General features: G+C 43.6%; 1 protein-coding gene across 1 annotated transcript; it reads left to right on the forward strand.

The window, feature by feature from the left end:
* Window positions 1–347: 347 nt before the first annotated feature.
* On the forward strand, window positions 348–11,529 carry LOC130253375 (uncharacterized). Its single transcript, XM_056491904.1, has 2 exons — window positions 348–361; window positions 2,551–11,529. The coding sequence occupies exons 1-2, from the start codon at window positions 348–350 to the stop codon at window positions 7,181–7,183; spliced, it is 4,647 nt and encodes a 1,548-aa protein (XP_056347879.1). The 3' UTR covers window positions 7,184–11,529.
* The last annotated feature ends 2,540 nt before the right edge of the window (window positions 11,530–14,069 follow it).

Here is a 14,069-nt window from a genome sequence, read left to right on the forward strand (position 1 = left end):
TCTGGATACTCCCAATGGGATTAGAATTGACTGCCTCTAGTTGATATAGAGGTGACTATATTTCACTTATAGATGACTTAGTTTAAGAGCAGAAGGATGCAACTTGGGAAAAGACAGTAAGGAAAAATTAGGGATGATGACTTAGCTCGTTGAGAATGGTGGTCACGCTCCCAAAAATGACAAGCCTCTTACTTAGGCCTCCTTCCTCAAGGGGAAATCACGGTGTTTTCCAAACACTAGATTAAAGCAGACTCATCACTACCTCCATTTTCTGTGGTGGTCTCAGAACTCGGTGTCATTGTACCCCTGCCCTTGCACAGAATGCATTTCAGATTTACATGGTCACGATGGTCGTTTGCAGGTGACGTCATCTTGGAAGAACTGCAGATGCCCTAAATAGGTGCCATAGCTGTTTGTTCATTTTCTGCTGCTGACTGGTGAATATGGATCAAACACTCAACCCATGCAACATGTCTTGGTACTTAAGGCAATGCAGTATTCCCTCAACTGCTGCATTTCAGATGGCATCTTGTAATAACACTCTAACATGGAAAAGGAAATCCCTGAATAGAGCTCACTCATAGTATATTTTAATGAAGTTGTTTGAATTTTATAGCTCATATGTGATTAATTCCTAGCATATTCATATGTGAGTATTCCTAGTAGAGAGGGTCTGATCTTCTTCCCTTCACAGTTAATAGGAGTTTGGCCATGCTGAAAGCAAGATTAGTCTGTATTTTACTGTGGCCATTTATAGCATCCAAAGCAGAGCAGAAGGGAGGGGCAAGCAGGGCATCTGGTTCCCCTGCTGTTCCAAGAGAGATCAGAGATTACCCTAAAGTACACTGGTTGATTGCCCCACGTTTTTCTGAATACACCAGACATTAGTTAGGGAGGAGAGGGATGGCAAGCTTGCAGTTAAAATATCAACAGACTTGCTAGGAGAGGGAATGAGCCTGGATAATTTTAGCCAATTATACTCTGAATTCTGGTTCTTTCTTTATTCTGAAAATTCCGATAGTTGGGACAAATGGGCTTCTTGGTGTAACATAGAAGCTTTGCCTCCTTGGCTGTGGTCAATTTGGTAAGGGAAATTGTGGATGATACCACCTGTGCTATGCTGAAATGTGGTTATTCCCTATCAAAACCTATGAGGTATTGTTTGTCACATTAGACATGGGCCAGGTGTCGGGTTTTTTTCTTTTATTGGCCTTTAAAAATACCTACAAGTCATTATAAATAGACCTTCTTCCATTCAAGATGGCAAATTCTTCCCTTTGCTGAGGGATGTAATTTTCAATATGTGCACTTGAAGTGCAGCCAAGTGGAATCCAAATGTCACAATCGAACTGGACAAGGACTAGCCCCTCACCTTGCAAACAACTTCCATATTATTGCAGAGGGGGGCCAGGTCCAGTTTCTTTCAGAGACCATGGGATGCCAGCTGCTGGGGCGGAGCTGGCCTTCCCCAACTTTCCAAGCTTGATACTCCCTAAAGGATGACCCTCTTTGCAGCCTTTCTTCATTTTCTACATGTGGATTTAATTTAAAGAATTTTTTATTCCACTTCTGCTCATAAAAATTAATCCCCTGCGGGTATGCAGGCTGCATTCTGTGCATGAAACTATTTCACTGCACGGTGAAGTAACCATCCAGCTTTCCATGGTGTCAGAAAGCTGACACCTCTTGGTTTTCCCCTCCTAGACCCATCTATTGTTATTGACTTCAAGCTCCAGCTTTTGTGCTGAGTTCAGTATTTTATTTAGTAACTGATCCACACCAATTAAAGCATTGCCTAAATCCCCAGCTGTCCAAGAGCCTGATTCTTCAAACAAGCAAAGGTCCAACATATCATTCTTCTTCCTCCAGATTAGAACAGATTGTAGTCAAGGGACACTGCCAGAGTTGTTGTTGTTGTGGTGACAGCCTTCACAATGCAGATTTAAGAGCATACTCCTGATGTGGGATGTAAATGCTATCAAAAAGCAAATAACAGCAACCCTGTTGTGGTTTTTTTAAAAAAAAATTCTGAGGAGGTATCTGCTGAATTCTAACCTATACCAATAGTATGGTTAATGGTTATAAACCAGAGACAGAACCATGGTTTCCTGCTAACCGCAATCTCATCATATCTATCTTTGCCTACACTTTACCCAGCAGGAAAGGAAAATATCTTCAAGTGTTGCCCTCACTTTAGGACATGGTAATTCTAAATGAGGGACTAGTGGCACAGAGGAGATGCAGTGGCCCTGACTAGCATTGCTTGCTTCCCTAAGTGCTTCCACTGCCCACAAAACACAGAAGAAAGAGCTGACAGTGGTGTGTGGGACAATATGAAGCCCTGACACTCCTGCTACACCATGCCTCATGAAGCTTGTTGAGCACTTTGCATGCTTTTTAACAGGCTACTAACATCAACTCTCTTGAGAAGTTCTAAATTTAAGTGGTTTCTTTTCCATTTCATGCGTAGCAGCATGCCATTAAAGCAAAGTAAGAAGGTAGTGACAATGTTGACAACTTGAAAAGACATTTATGTTTTCTCTTGCACAGCACCAAAAGCGCACACTTCTCTGGAGATAATAAGATGCTTATAGATCCTCTGGTGCTGAAGAAGAAGCTCAACAGGATGGCAACAGAGCAAGGAGCCTTTGCTGTTCTCAGCAGCCTGCTGCTGTACGTCACTGAGCTCACAGCCGGCGATCCCCAGATCAGCAACAAGAGGACAAAATGGGCAGAAGGTAAAGAAAACCAGGTGAGCTCTAAGCAGCCATGTCCAGATCCAGTCAGGGTTCAGTATCCAACCAGATTTCAGCTCCTGCGGTCCAGGTTTCTAAACAACAATCGCGAGCCGTACACTAAGAAGAGAAGAGAAGTTGGCAAACTGGTCATTAAAGAGAAGATGTGGCTGAGCAGGGCTGGTAACAAGCTGGACAGAAGTAGAGACAGGAGGGGAGATGGAAAAGCAGGAGAGGAGGATGCAGACACAGCATCCAGCGAGAGGGCAAGGTGGAGCAGTGTGACTGGAAAAAACACAGTGAAGAACATCCTGAAGAAATTTTTAGCTGCTGAAGAGAAAGAAGCCAAGGAGAAGTCGTCCAGCTGGAAAAAGAAGGGAGCAAACAGTAGCATGCCAAAAATAGTCAACAAGAATTCAGTTTTGTCTAAACTGAAGGAGCAGTTTGAACAAAGCACTCTGTGCTCAGCTGCAGAGGTGAAAGCATCGCTCTTGCGCAAAGGTGAGAGAAAGACTAAAAGCTGCCCCAGCAGAAGAACTATTCACAAGCCTGAGGTCAGAGTGCTGCGCATGGCAGCAATGACAGCTACAGGTATAAAGAGTCCAGAGTCCCAAAATTTAGTGTGCTCCATGGTCCCAGTGCCCAGACTCAGCATGGCTACCAAAATTAACCATCCTTGGAGCTGGTCAAAAAATAATGCCACAAAGGAGCCTTTTGGTCATGGTACACTACTGAAGGGGAAGGAGGGATCCAACCAAGACCACAGAGAGAACAAAACACAGGCAAATGCAGCACAGGACAGGGAAGAAAAAGAAGAGCTACTGATGGCACCAGAGGCCATGTCAGATGCAAAGGACTGTGCTGAGGCTAAAATAGATTCCACAAAACAGGGACCCAACTTCCATCCCATTCTAGATAACTCTTCAACTACTCATACAAACAAAGCTCTTGCAGACTGCATCTCCCCTTTACCTGAATGTGATCTAGATAGTGACGGGACTAACATGCCAGCTGGGCCTGACACATCTTCACAATTGGGAATTACCAATGCTCTGCAACATGTTAAGGGAGGCAGCCCACCTTCTGACTCAGCTGACTCTAGCACAGCTGAAGGATCCCATGAACAAAGTGCTCAGGATACTAAACCAGGAGAGATTCCTGAAATATCTCTGTATGTATACGGTTCAGATGAAGACGACACAGAGCTCACAGAGCCAGAAAAGGATCTTTTCTTTGCAGGCCAAAAATGTTTTCCAGAGCAGAAAGTACTGGAAAACATTCTGCCATTTTGCTCTCCAAAACTTTCAGCATCTTGTGAAGTTGAGCCTTCAATGGATGATCGACAGCTAACTGTCCTAATACCAGCTTCTGGCACAAAGCCACCAATAGAGGCACTGAATTTAAGTGGCAAATGTTCCAAGGAAGCCAAAAAAGAAGCAACATTTCACAGTGAAGACAAAATGTCTTCTACTTCTGGCAAAAATTATGGTGATGTCCCGAATATAGAGGAGGAGGAGAGTAAAACACTAAACAGCCAAATGCAAAATGAATTAAAAACCAAGCAGCCTCACCCTCCTCAAATGAATTTTAGCTCACAAAATAACTTTAATGTTTCCAGTGGGGACATGCCAGTTCCAGATGCAAATCAGAACAATCCTACACTCTCCTCAAATGAGAGCCTGGAGCCAAAGCCTAGTGCTGCAGAAGAAGAGAGCACCTCTTCTTTGGAAAAGACACAAAACCCTTTGCCAGATGACCTTGTGAAGCACAGCTTCTTTATTTCAGAAGAAAATTTTGGGAAGGACAAGTTATCTTCATCAAATGAAGTGATGAATCATTCAAACAATCAAGCCCTGCAAAGAAGTTCCTTAACTGACCTGGAGACCTGCCACAAGCCATCTGAATCCTTCATTTGGCATGAAGAGGACTCTGCAGATGAGATGCCCTGGCCCAACTCTGAGACATGGCAGTCACCCCTGTCAACCCCTTTACCAAAATCAATGAGTGGGATTGCGGGACAAAGTATCCATCACACTCTTGGAAACCCTCCAGCACTTCCACCTACTGATCTGGTGGGACAGGGAGCTGGTGCTGTGGAACATAAGCATGACAGCCATGGCTGTGAGAAACATCCACATCCCCCTTCAGATGAGTTGACAAATGGTGGGAATGACACAATGGGGGAGAAGAAAACTGTGTGTGATTTTAAGAACCAAGCACTATTCCCAGATCATGCAACAGAAAATGAAAACTTTACAGACAAAGAGACAAATATATGTCAGAGACTTGAGAACTGTCTTTCACATTCATCCAAAAAGCCGGGAAAACATGAAATTAAAACCACACTAGCAGGAAATCCCCTATTACCCTTGGAGAGGAGCAAAACACCAATATTAGATGATAACAAAAAGCAAGGATGTGATATGCTAGAAGAGAACCCAATTCCTTCACCAACTGAGTTGGTCTCAGACCAAAAGAAGGATGCAAAAAGTAGAAATAAAGTATATGAACACACAGGGGATAAGCTCTTTTCCTCAGATGACGACATGAAGCATGAAAGTGATAGGATGGAGACAGAGGAGAATGAAGAGAGAAATGTCTTGCATAAATTTGAGCAGGAACAAGTATTCACACCAAATGATACTCTGGACCATGATAATAACTCTTCAAAGGAGAATGATGCTTATAGTCCTCAAAAATCCCCATTACCTTCATCAGAGCATGATACCAACATTCAAGGAGTGAAAAATACTGAACAGAATTTGGAGCATCTAGCATCTCCAAGAGATTTTGTGAAACACAAACATGATGGGACAGGAGATGAAAACATCTATAGCAATAATAGGAAAAACCACCTGGACTCATCAGATGAGCCAATGAAACATGCAAATGACAGTGAAGGGCTAGGAAACATCAAGTCAGACTTCAATAATTATTCAATGCCACCAAGAAATGCAGCAAGGCAGGACAGTAAGACCACTGATGAGGACAACACTGCTCCAGAGACACAGAAACAAGGTCACTTTACAAGTGACCTTGTAAAGCCTGAAACTAAGCCAGACAAAAAAGAGGCTAAACATACGTCTGAGAAGTTCCAGACACCTTCAAACCAAGTGCCAAATTGCCAAGACAGAAGCTCTTCAGGAGAGAGGACAAAGACACCAGCAGCAGAGGACACTGGATCACCTGAAACAGAGATAGTAAAAGAGGATATTGAGCAGCAGTTTTCTGGGAAGCACCAGCTACCTCCATCAAGAGAATCAGAAAGGCATGAGGCAAATCTTCCAGGAGACAAACAGCAAATGAGATTTGAAGATTTTCTGACACCTGATACAAATACTGCAAAAGAGAAAGACAAACTTCCAAGTTCCAGGAAGCGTCCATCAGTACCACCAGAAATATTGGTTAAGCCTCAAGAAAAAATTACTCAAGAACAAAAGCAAAAAACATCAGATTCTTCAGGTTTTAAGAAGCCTGGTACTAATTCTGTAAAAGAAAAGGATGGAGATCCAAATTCTGAGAAGCTGCCTTCTTCAAACGAAGTGCTGAAGTCTCAAGAAAAAAGCACTTCAGGAGGGAGGAAGCAAAAGACACCAGCAGGAGAGGACACCAGATCACCTGAAGAAAAGGCTGTAAAAGAGAAAGATAAATACCAAGGTTCTGGGAACCATCTGCTACCTCCTTCAAATAAATTATTGAAGCCTGAGAAAAATATTCCAGGAGGAGAAAAACCACAAACTGTATCTGAAAGTTTTACAAAGCCTGATGCAAACACAGATAAAAGCAGAGATCCAACTTCTGGGATGTGCCAATCCCCATATTCAAATTTGCCTGTGAAATCTCAAGGAAATAATGCCACAGACAAAAAGGAGGATTTGCCACCATCACGTGATGAAAAACCAGCGTATAAAACTGGTAGTCCAGAGAAGAGAAGTGAACCTGAGAGAAGAGAGAAATATCAGACAGGCTCTTCAGCTCAGAAAGAGAGCCACAGCAATGATGGCTCAGGAGAGAAGGGCCCTGTGGGTGATTTCAGAAGCTATCAAGTTCCATCACCAAGCAAAGGCATAAACTGTAAAAGCAGTGCTGTCCCCAAAGAGACCAGTTTGTTCAACACAGAGAAATTCCCCAAATCAACCTCATCATTACATGTTGCATCAAAAGATGAGGTAAATCCTGCTGGAAAAAGAGAGAAGCAGCCTGGATTTAAGAAGTACAAAGCACTCTCATCAAAAACTTTGGCGAGGCATGAGAAAGATGCTGCTGAAAGGGAGGGGAGCAGGCAGGCAGCTGGCAAAACAAGTGACAAAAAAGCACAGCTGGAGGACTGCTCTAAAACAACACCATTCTCAAAATACACAGTGGAAAGCTACAGTGAAGGATCCTTAGATTCGGCTTTCAAACCATTGATCATTAGAGTAACTGACACATTTAAACATCACAGCTAAAAATTATGGCTACAGCTCAGGCAAGAACTTACAACAGATCATGCTACCAATTCACTTGATCTTTCTTCTCTCCTTTTTTCTCCAGGGCATTATATTATCATTCTTTAATCACAAGGACATTGATGTGCATCTATCAGAGCTAGGGTTTTTTTCTTTCTTAAAGATTAGCCTGAAGACATGAATTAAATTAATCACTGCAAGTGAATTAGCTAATCACTGAATTAATCATCAGTTTATAAATTAAATATGAGAAGGGCTTTGAGATCATCGTGAATTCAGCCCTGCTTGAAATTCTCCTTGCTAACTAATGGGCTTTGTTTGTAACAAAGACAACTGTTCAGGCTGAACTCTATTTGTATTTACTTGTTCTAATGAAACTCTGCTAGTACTTCTTCCAGGAATAGTGGTAGGCAGTGTAGCTTTAATTATGTCAAAAAGCACTTGTTCTAAGCTCTGCCTTTTCACAGATTAGCAGGAACTGTTGATCTATTGCTGCACTGAGTGACACTGTTAGCAGAAGTAGTGAGGGAAGGAGGGGAATGCTTCATTTATCTGCAGAAAAATCCTCAAAGGACATTGATGCTACAAGGGGATTTACTGCAAATGCAAATGGTCAGCCTCATTAATATTAATATTGGAAAAATTGTGATTTAACCTCCTCTGAAGCTATTTACACTTTGGCTATACACACTGTATGCATTATTGTTGTAAAGGTACACCATTTCAAGAGGTTCTTAATTACTGGAAATGAATATGCAACAAGTGTAAGAGCTCAAAAAAGCTCAATGCTGAAAGGCCATGAGGACAAGGTAAGCCAGAGAGGCTCAACACTTTGACATAGCAATTCAGCTTTTCCTGGGACATCTGTCCCACTCCAAATGCTGGGGCACACAGACATGAGGCAGGTGCCTCAGCTCACATTTAAAGTCTTAGGAAGTTTTTATTTTACAATGCAATGTGAAACAGAGCAGTGAAAAGCAGCCATGTCACTGAATGCTACAAACCGGGTATGAATTGTTGTGTTTACAATAATAGCATCTTCTGCTAAAGGCTGGTGTGTGATGAATGTTGTTTTGGAGAAGTGAGGGCAGGTGTGCTGCCTGGAGTGTCTTAGTAAAGCTGTGACAGACAGAACGTCTCAAAGCACCAACACTCCCATACACGAGTTCAGCTTAGCATTGTAGCCACACATTCAAATTAAAATTAACTGTGGAGGAGCCCTAAAGGCATGTCCTAAGGACTCAGCTTCAGCAGGAGAGAGGGTTCATACAAACACTGTCCTGCTTCCCCATGTGAATTCAGTGAGTTCCCTTCCATTTTATGACGCTCTCCATGACCACACTCTGCAGGCGAGGGCTGGCTGTTCCTTAATCCCGGGTTGGCAGAACGCCCCCACCCACTGCCATCAAGAGACTGAGGACAAGAACAGCCTGGCAGCAAGCTGAGACCAAACCCATTTGCCAGCACAATGCACACGAGTCACATATGTGACAACTGGGCTGGCCCAGTGGGGAACATTGCTGTGAGGAAATGGGAATGTGAACATTATGTCTCCTGGCCACTGAAGAGGCTTAAACTTTGTCTTCTTTTTTTTCTCAGCCTGCCAAGAGTTAGGCTTTTGGCATGTAGAGGGTCACAAAATGAAAATTTTATTTGTATATCACACCTATCCTCAAAAATAAAAATAGGTATTATTGGAGATACAACACTGCCCTTACACACATGGGCTTACTTCACCCATCAAACTTTTATAAGCTGGCAACTTTGTACTAAACCAAAAGCATAATTTACTTTTTGTTGTCCGTGATTTCATTTCACATTTGAGAAAAGTCCTTACAGCACAGAGAATTTGTGCCAGAATTGAATAATAAATTTTCTATTAGCTGGCTTCTTCTGCCTGCACAGGAAAATCAAAGAATCATAGAATTGTTGTGGCTGGGAAAGATTTTTAAGACTATTATGTCCACCCATTACCCAGCACCGCCAGGTCCAGCACTAAACCATATCCCTATCACATCCATACGTTTTTTGAACATTTCCAGGGATGGTGGCTCCACCATTTCCCTGGGCAGCCTGTGCTAGTGCCTGACACTCATTTTAGTGAAGAAAGTTTTCCTAATATCCAATCTAAATCTCCCCCAGCACAACTTGAGACCATCTCCTCTATTGCTTGTTATCTGGCAGAGGGGACCAACACAAACCTCACTACCACCTCCTTTCAAGTAGTTATAGAGAGTGATGAGGTCCCTCCTTAGTTTCCTTTTCATCAGACTTGTGCTCCAGACCCTTCACCAGCTCTATTGCTGGACACTCTCCAGCCCTGTCTCATAGCAAGGAGCCCAAAACTGAGCACAGGATTTGAGGAGTGGCCTCACCAGTGCTGAGTACAGGGGGACAATTCCTGCCCTGGTCCTGCTGGCCACACTATTGCTGACACAGGCCAGGATGCCATTGGCTTCTTGGGCACCTGGGCACTGGCTCATGTTCGCCCCCCAGACCTTTTCTTCCAGGCCCTTTTCAGCCTCTCTGCCCTGCAGCTTCCTGGGGTTGTTGTGACCCAAAGGCAGAATCTGACACTTCCCTTGTTAAACCCCACACCACTTATCTCAGCCCATTGATCCAGCCTTTCCAGACCCCTCTGCAGAGCCTTCCTGCCCTCCAGCAGATCAACACTCCTGCCCAGCTTGGTGGCACCCATGAACTGACTGAGAGCAGGCTCAATCCCCTCATCCAGATCATTGATAAATGCATTAAACAGGACTGCACCCAGTGCTGAGCCCTGGGGAACATCACAGGTGAGCAGACATCAGATGGATGCAACTCCATCCACCCTCATCCTTTGGGCCTGGCCATCCATCTGGGTAAAGTCCTTCAGACATTTTATGTCCCCTCTAATTAGGCCATAATCAAATTTCCACCAGCCCTTCTTCTTGGCAAGTCACCTGCTAGATGGGCTTCATAATACAAAATCCCAAAAGGATTGGTTTGGGGTGATTTGGATAGTCAAGTTTGGACCTGGCACATCAGTGTGGTAGTACAGTCCCCTTCACAGTGCTGGACAAGTGCCCACCATCTCCAGCAGCCCCACACATCCCCACACTTCTGACTGAAGGACAAACTCAAAAAAAGTTCAGCTGCCCTCTGGATGTGCCTCTCTGTCCCTCCACCTCCTGAAGCAACACAGTCCTTGATTAAGGTCCTTGGGGCTGACTGGGACAAATCCAGACCTCAGAATCCCGAGTTTGCAAAGAGACCATCACTTTCTCCAAAAGTTTCACGAAGTGAAAGTAATGCCTATGTTTCTGGGACTTGAGGTGCTAGGAGGGCTCAGAGTGCCATAGGAGAGGTCCCTCCTCCCTGCTCAGCCATGCTGGATGAGTATTGTCTCTATGTAAGTATAACAAAGTGCTCCTCACTGGTTTGGTTTCTTTAATTTTTCAATTTTAAAAAGGGCATATAAAGCATAGTTATTCCCAGCAAAAGAAGCCCAACCCTGTGAAGGTTTACCCCATGGAAGAACAGAGTCCAGTGCTGTATCATGAGACTCAACTGGTCCACTGCAATGTCAGGAAATGTGTCACTGCTTTTACCCAGACATTGAAACCAGGAAGAAATACTTGTCCTGATTCTGATTTGTTCAAATGAAATGAAAAAAAATTACTGAGTGCACACTTTTGGCTATGAACTGTATAGCTTAGTAATTGATCAGCATCTTCTTCAGTTGGATAACCTTTAACACATCACACATGACAAAAAAGATAGAGACCAAGACCTTAAGTTGTATCATTTGACTCAGGATTTCCCCTTTATACTATTTTGTATGTCAATGGAGCTGATAAAAAGAGAAAGCACTTTAGATAAGAGACCTCATATCCCAGCACACAGGATTATTTAGCATCTGCCCCAGGCACAAGGTGCTGCAGATGAAATTTGGGCTGCTGACAGTAGAAATGCCCCACCTAATGGCTGAATTTATAAAGCAGGATGCAGACAAGCAGTGGTGAAAGCAGAGGAAAAACAATGCCAAGAATAGCAGGAAAATTTAGGGAAACATTTCTTCTCTTATTCCTGTGCCACTATGGACACCATCCAAAAGAAGTTTGTCTGGTTGATTGGAGAAAACCGACAAGTAATAGCTGGGATCCTTATGGATTTTGGGGAAGGGGGTTTCCCTGGAGCACTAAAGTAAATCTCTGTTAACTGAAAAATGAGCACAGGGATACGTATTATCAACAAAATAGTTTCAACTATTGCACTCACAATGTGGTCTCCAAAATGCATTAGATCCTGTGAGCTTTATTTCTCATTTTCATTTCCATAAACATCTTTTTATGGAATTGAAACGTTTTTCACGCCTTGATGAGAATTTAGGAAAAACAGGGAGAAAAAACGCTTGCTAGGTATCTACTTTCCTGCCAACTAAAAGACTTTTTGTATCATGAATAACCAAAGAATCAGCAGGTCAGTATTTTACCTCTTATGGCCTGAAGGACCTGAAACACTTAGGGAATTGCCACACACCTCCTGTTACTGCACTTGGTAGTAACCTCAGTGTGCCCCCAGTTGTAGGTGCAAGAACAACTGTGTAAGATGGTGGGATTTTCATTTGGCAAACAAGCACTACAGCAGGCTTTCAGTGGTGCTTTCTGCAACAGCAGAAATGTACTGCCAGAGGGAAAAATCACTGGGAAATAAAGCCATAAAAATCTATAATGCACTGAACTAGTTATCCTCAAAAAGCCACCAAATAGCTGTCATGGGCTCTCTTTCAAACAATTGGTAGCGACCCTGAATATCCAAAAAGGGGCATCTTATCATAGATCTGATGGGGGGAAAGTGCTCAGCATTTGCTCTCTGAAAATCAAGATTCTTTCATAAGATGCCTCATGTTAGCCAACTAAAGCCTCTTCTAATTAAAGTGCCCCAGATTCCAGAATTACAGGAGAGTTTCATGGGCACCTACTTGCCCCTGCACCTACAAAAGAAAAGCATGTGATCAAAAGAATTGGTGTGCAGGGATGGCCAGCTCCCTGCAGCCCTGTAGGTGAATGCAGCCAGTGCCTTGCTTTTACCACAAAGAATTTCAACTACTTTCTGCAGGCTGCACACCAATTTGACTTACACAACTCCATTCACTGCAGTTGCTGCTTGATATGCAGTCTAAATAGTAGGTGAGTCCTTCCCATCACTGTACTTCTTAAGACTTCAGAAAGAAATCAAAGAAAGAAGCCTTTTGGACACTCCAGAGCCAGCCCATCCTTCTCAAGAAACAGCTGTGAAATCAAATTACACCATCAGAGTGAAATCCTTGTGCCTGCTGGGATTCATACCAATACAATGGACTACCAAAAGGCAGCTCTGGATTTCTAACTCAGTTACTGAGATCTTTCATTCTTCTCAGGAATGGGAACAGTGCAGGCAGCAGTGATCCAAACACCCCAATAAGGTTCCACCAAATGTATCTCAAGTCTAACTGCCTCCAAGCTCCAGGACACCTACTGCAGAAGATCAGAAATCCCCAAAAGACATCTTCTTTATTAACTCATTTAAATTACACACATCATGTGACAAGAAAGTCTGTACCATTCTAAAAAAGTCTGTACCACTGCCATGCCATGCAGATTTCTTAATAAAATTGGTTTCTTCCTCAGAGGGTTCCTTATTTGTTCCACTGAGTTTTGTGTGTTGAGAAGATTAAAATAGTAAAAGCATTTGAAATAACAACATCGTGTTCATTCTGTCATTATCAGGGAAGGAGCATGAGAAATAAGGACAAACAGCACCTGTAAATGTCTCATCAGTATACAAACTGTTTTCCTTATGCCCAAGAGAGCTGACACATGCAAAGTTTCATGTGACAGCTGGGAATAGGTAGAAAACATGGAACATTTATCATGCAAATAGTGTGGCTCTGAAAAGAGCTCAGCAAACTACATTTTCTGCAGCTTGTTCCCTTCTGTCTTTTCCTTGGTGGCTCCTCAGACATGGGCAAAGGGAAAACTGTGTGTCAGGGAGGTGACTCTGGCTACAGAAATAGGAGCTGCAATGGGCCAAGGACTGGCTTGGTTGGACCAGCTTCCTCCTGTGCTGCCCACAGAGGGGGTGGCTGCCAGGGCTGCACAACCTGACTGATGGCTTCTCTTGCCTTTGCTTGGTGAGGGCATTTTTAAAATGCACACTGAAACAAACCCAGTGCTGTGGCAGGGCTGGATCAGGTTTGGCTACCTGTGGTTCAAGGCTGGCAGAAGAAGTCAGTAATCTGGTGACCAAACCAGTGTGTTAGAACTGTGGAAAGGCCTCAGGCAGCTTCCTGCACATATAACCTTTGAGGAAAACAGCTTTTACTGTTGAGATTGCCAGATGATGCCCTCCCCAGAACAGGAAACTCCAGCAAAACTGAACCTTTGAACATGGACACACAGTTACCCACTGAGTAGTCCAGTTTGAATTCCAAGCATTCCAGCCCGGCCTGCTGCTCAGCCAGAGCACCTGGGCAAATCGGGGGCTAGTCTGTGAGGGGCAAACCCTGGGGAGATCCCTGACACTTGCTCTAGGCCTTTGTTCAGCTCCCAGAAATGTCAATGAAGGGAAGAGAAGGATCTTGCTGAGGGTTCACCCTTCCCCATTTGAAGATATTTTGGAGGAGCCAAGTTCTGTTCTGTTCTTTTTTGTCACAAACTGTGAAATCATTGGTAATTAACCCATCCATGCATTCTGCCTGCAAAACAGAAGATGTACTTCACAGGCAGCAGGGAGCTGAGATGACAGCTGTGGGCAGGCTCCAGCAGGCACCCAGCCTGGAGCCACTGCCTGGATGCAAACAGCACAGGGAAACCAGGACCATTCACCACTGTGCATCTGGCTCCTTTCCCAAAACCACCACCAC

Source organism: Oenanthe melanoleuca, chromosome 1, assembly GCF_029582105.1.
Source record: "Oenanthe melanoleuca isolate GR-GAL-2019-014 chromosome 1, OMel1.0, whole genome shotgun sequence".
NCBI classification, from domain to species: domain Eukaryota; kingdom Metazoa; phylum Chordata; class Aves; order Passeriformes; family Muscicapidae; genus Oenanthe; species Oenanthe melanoleuca.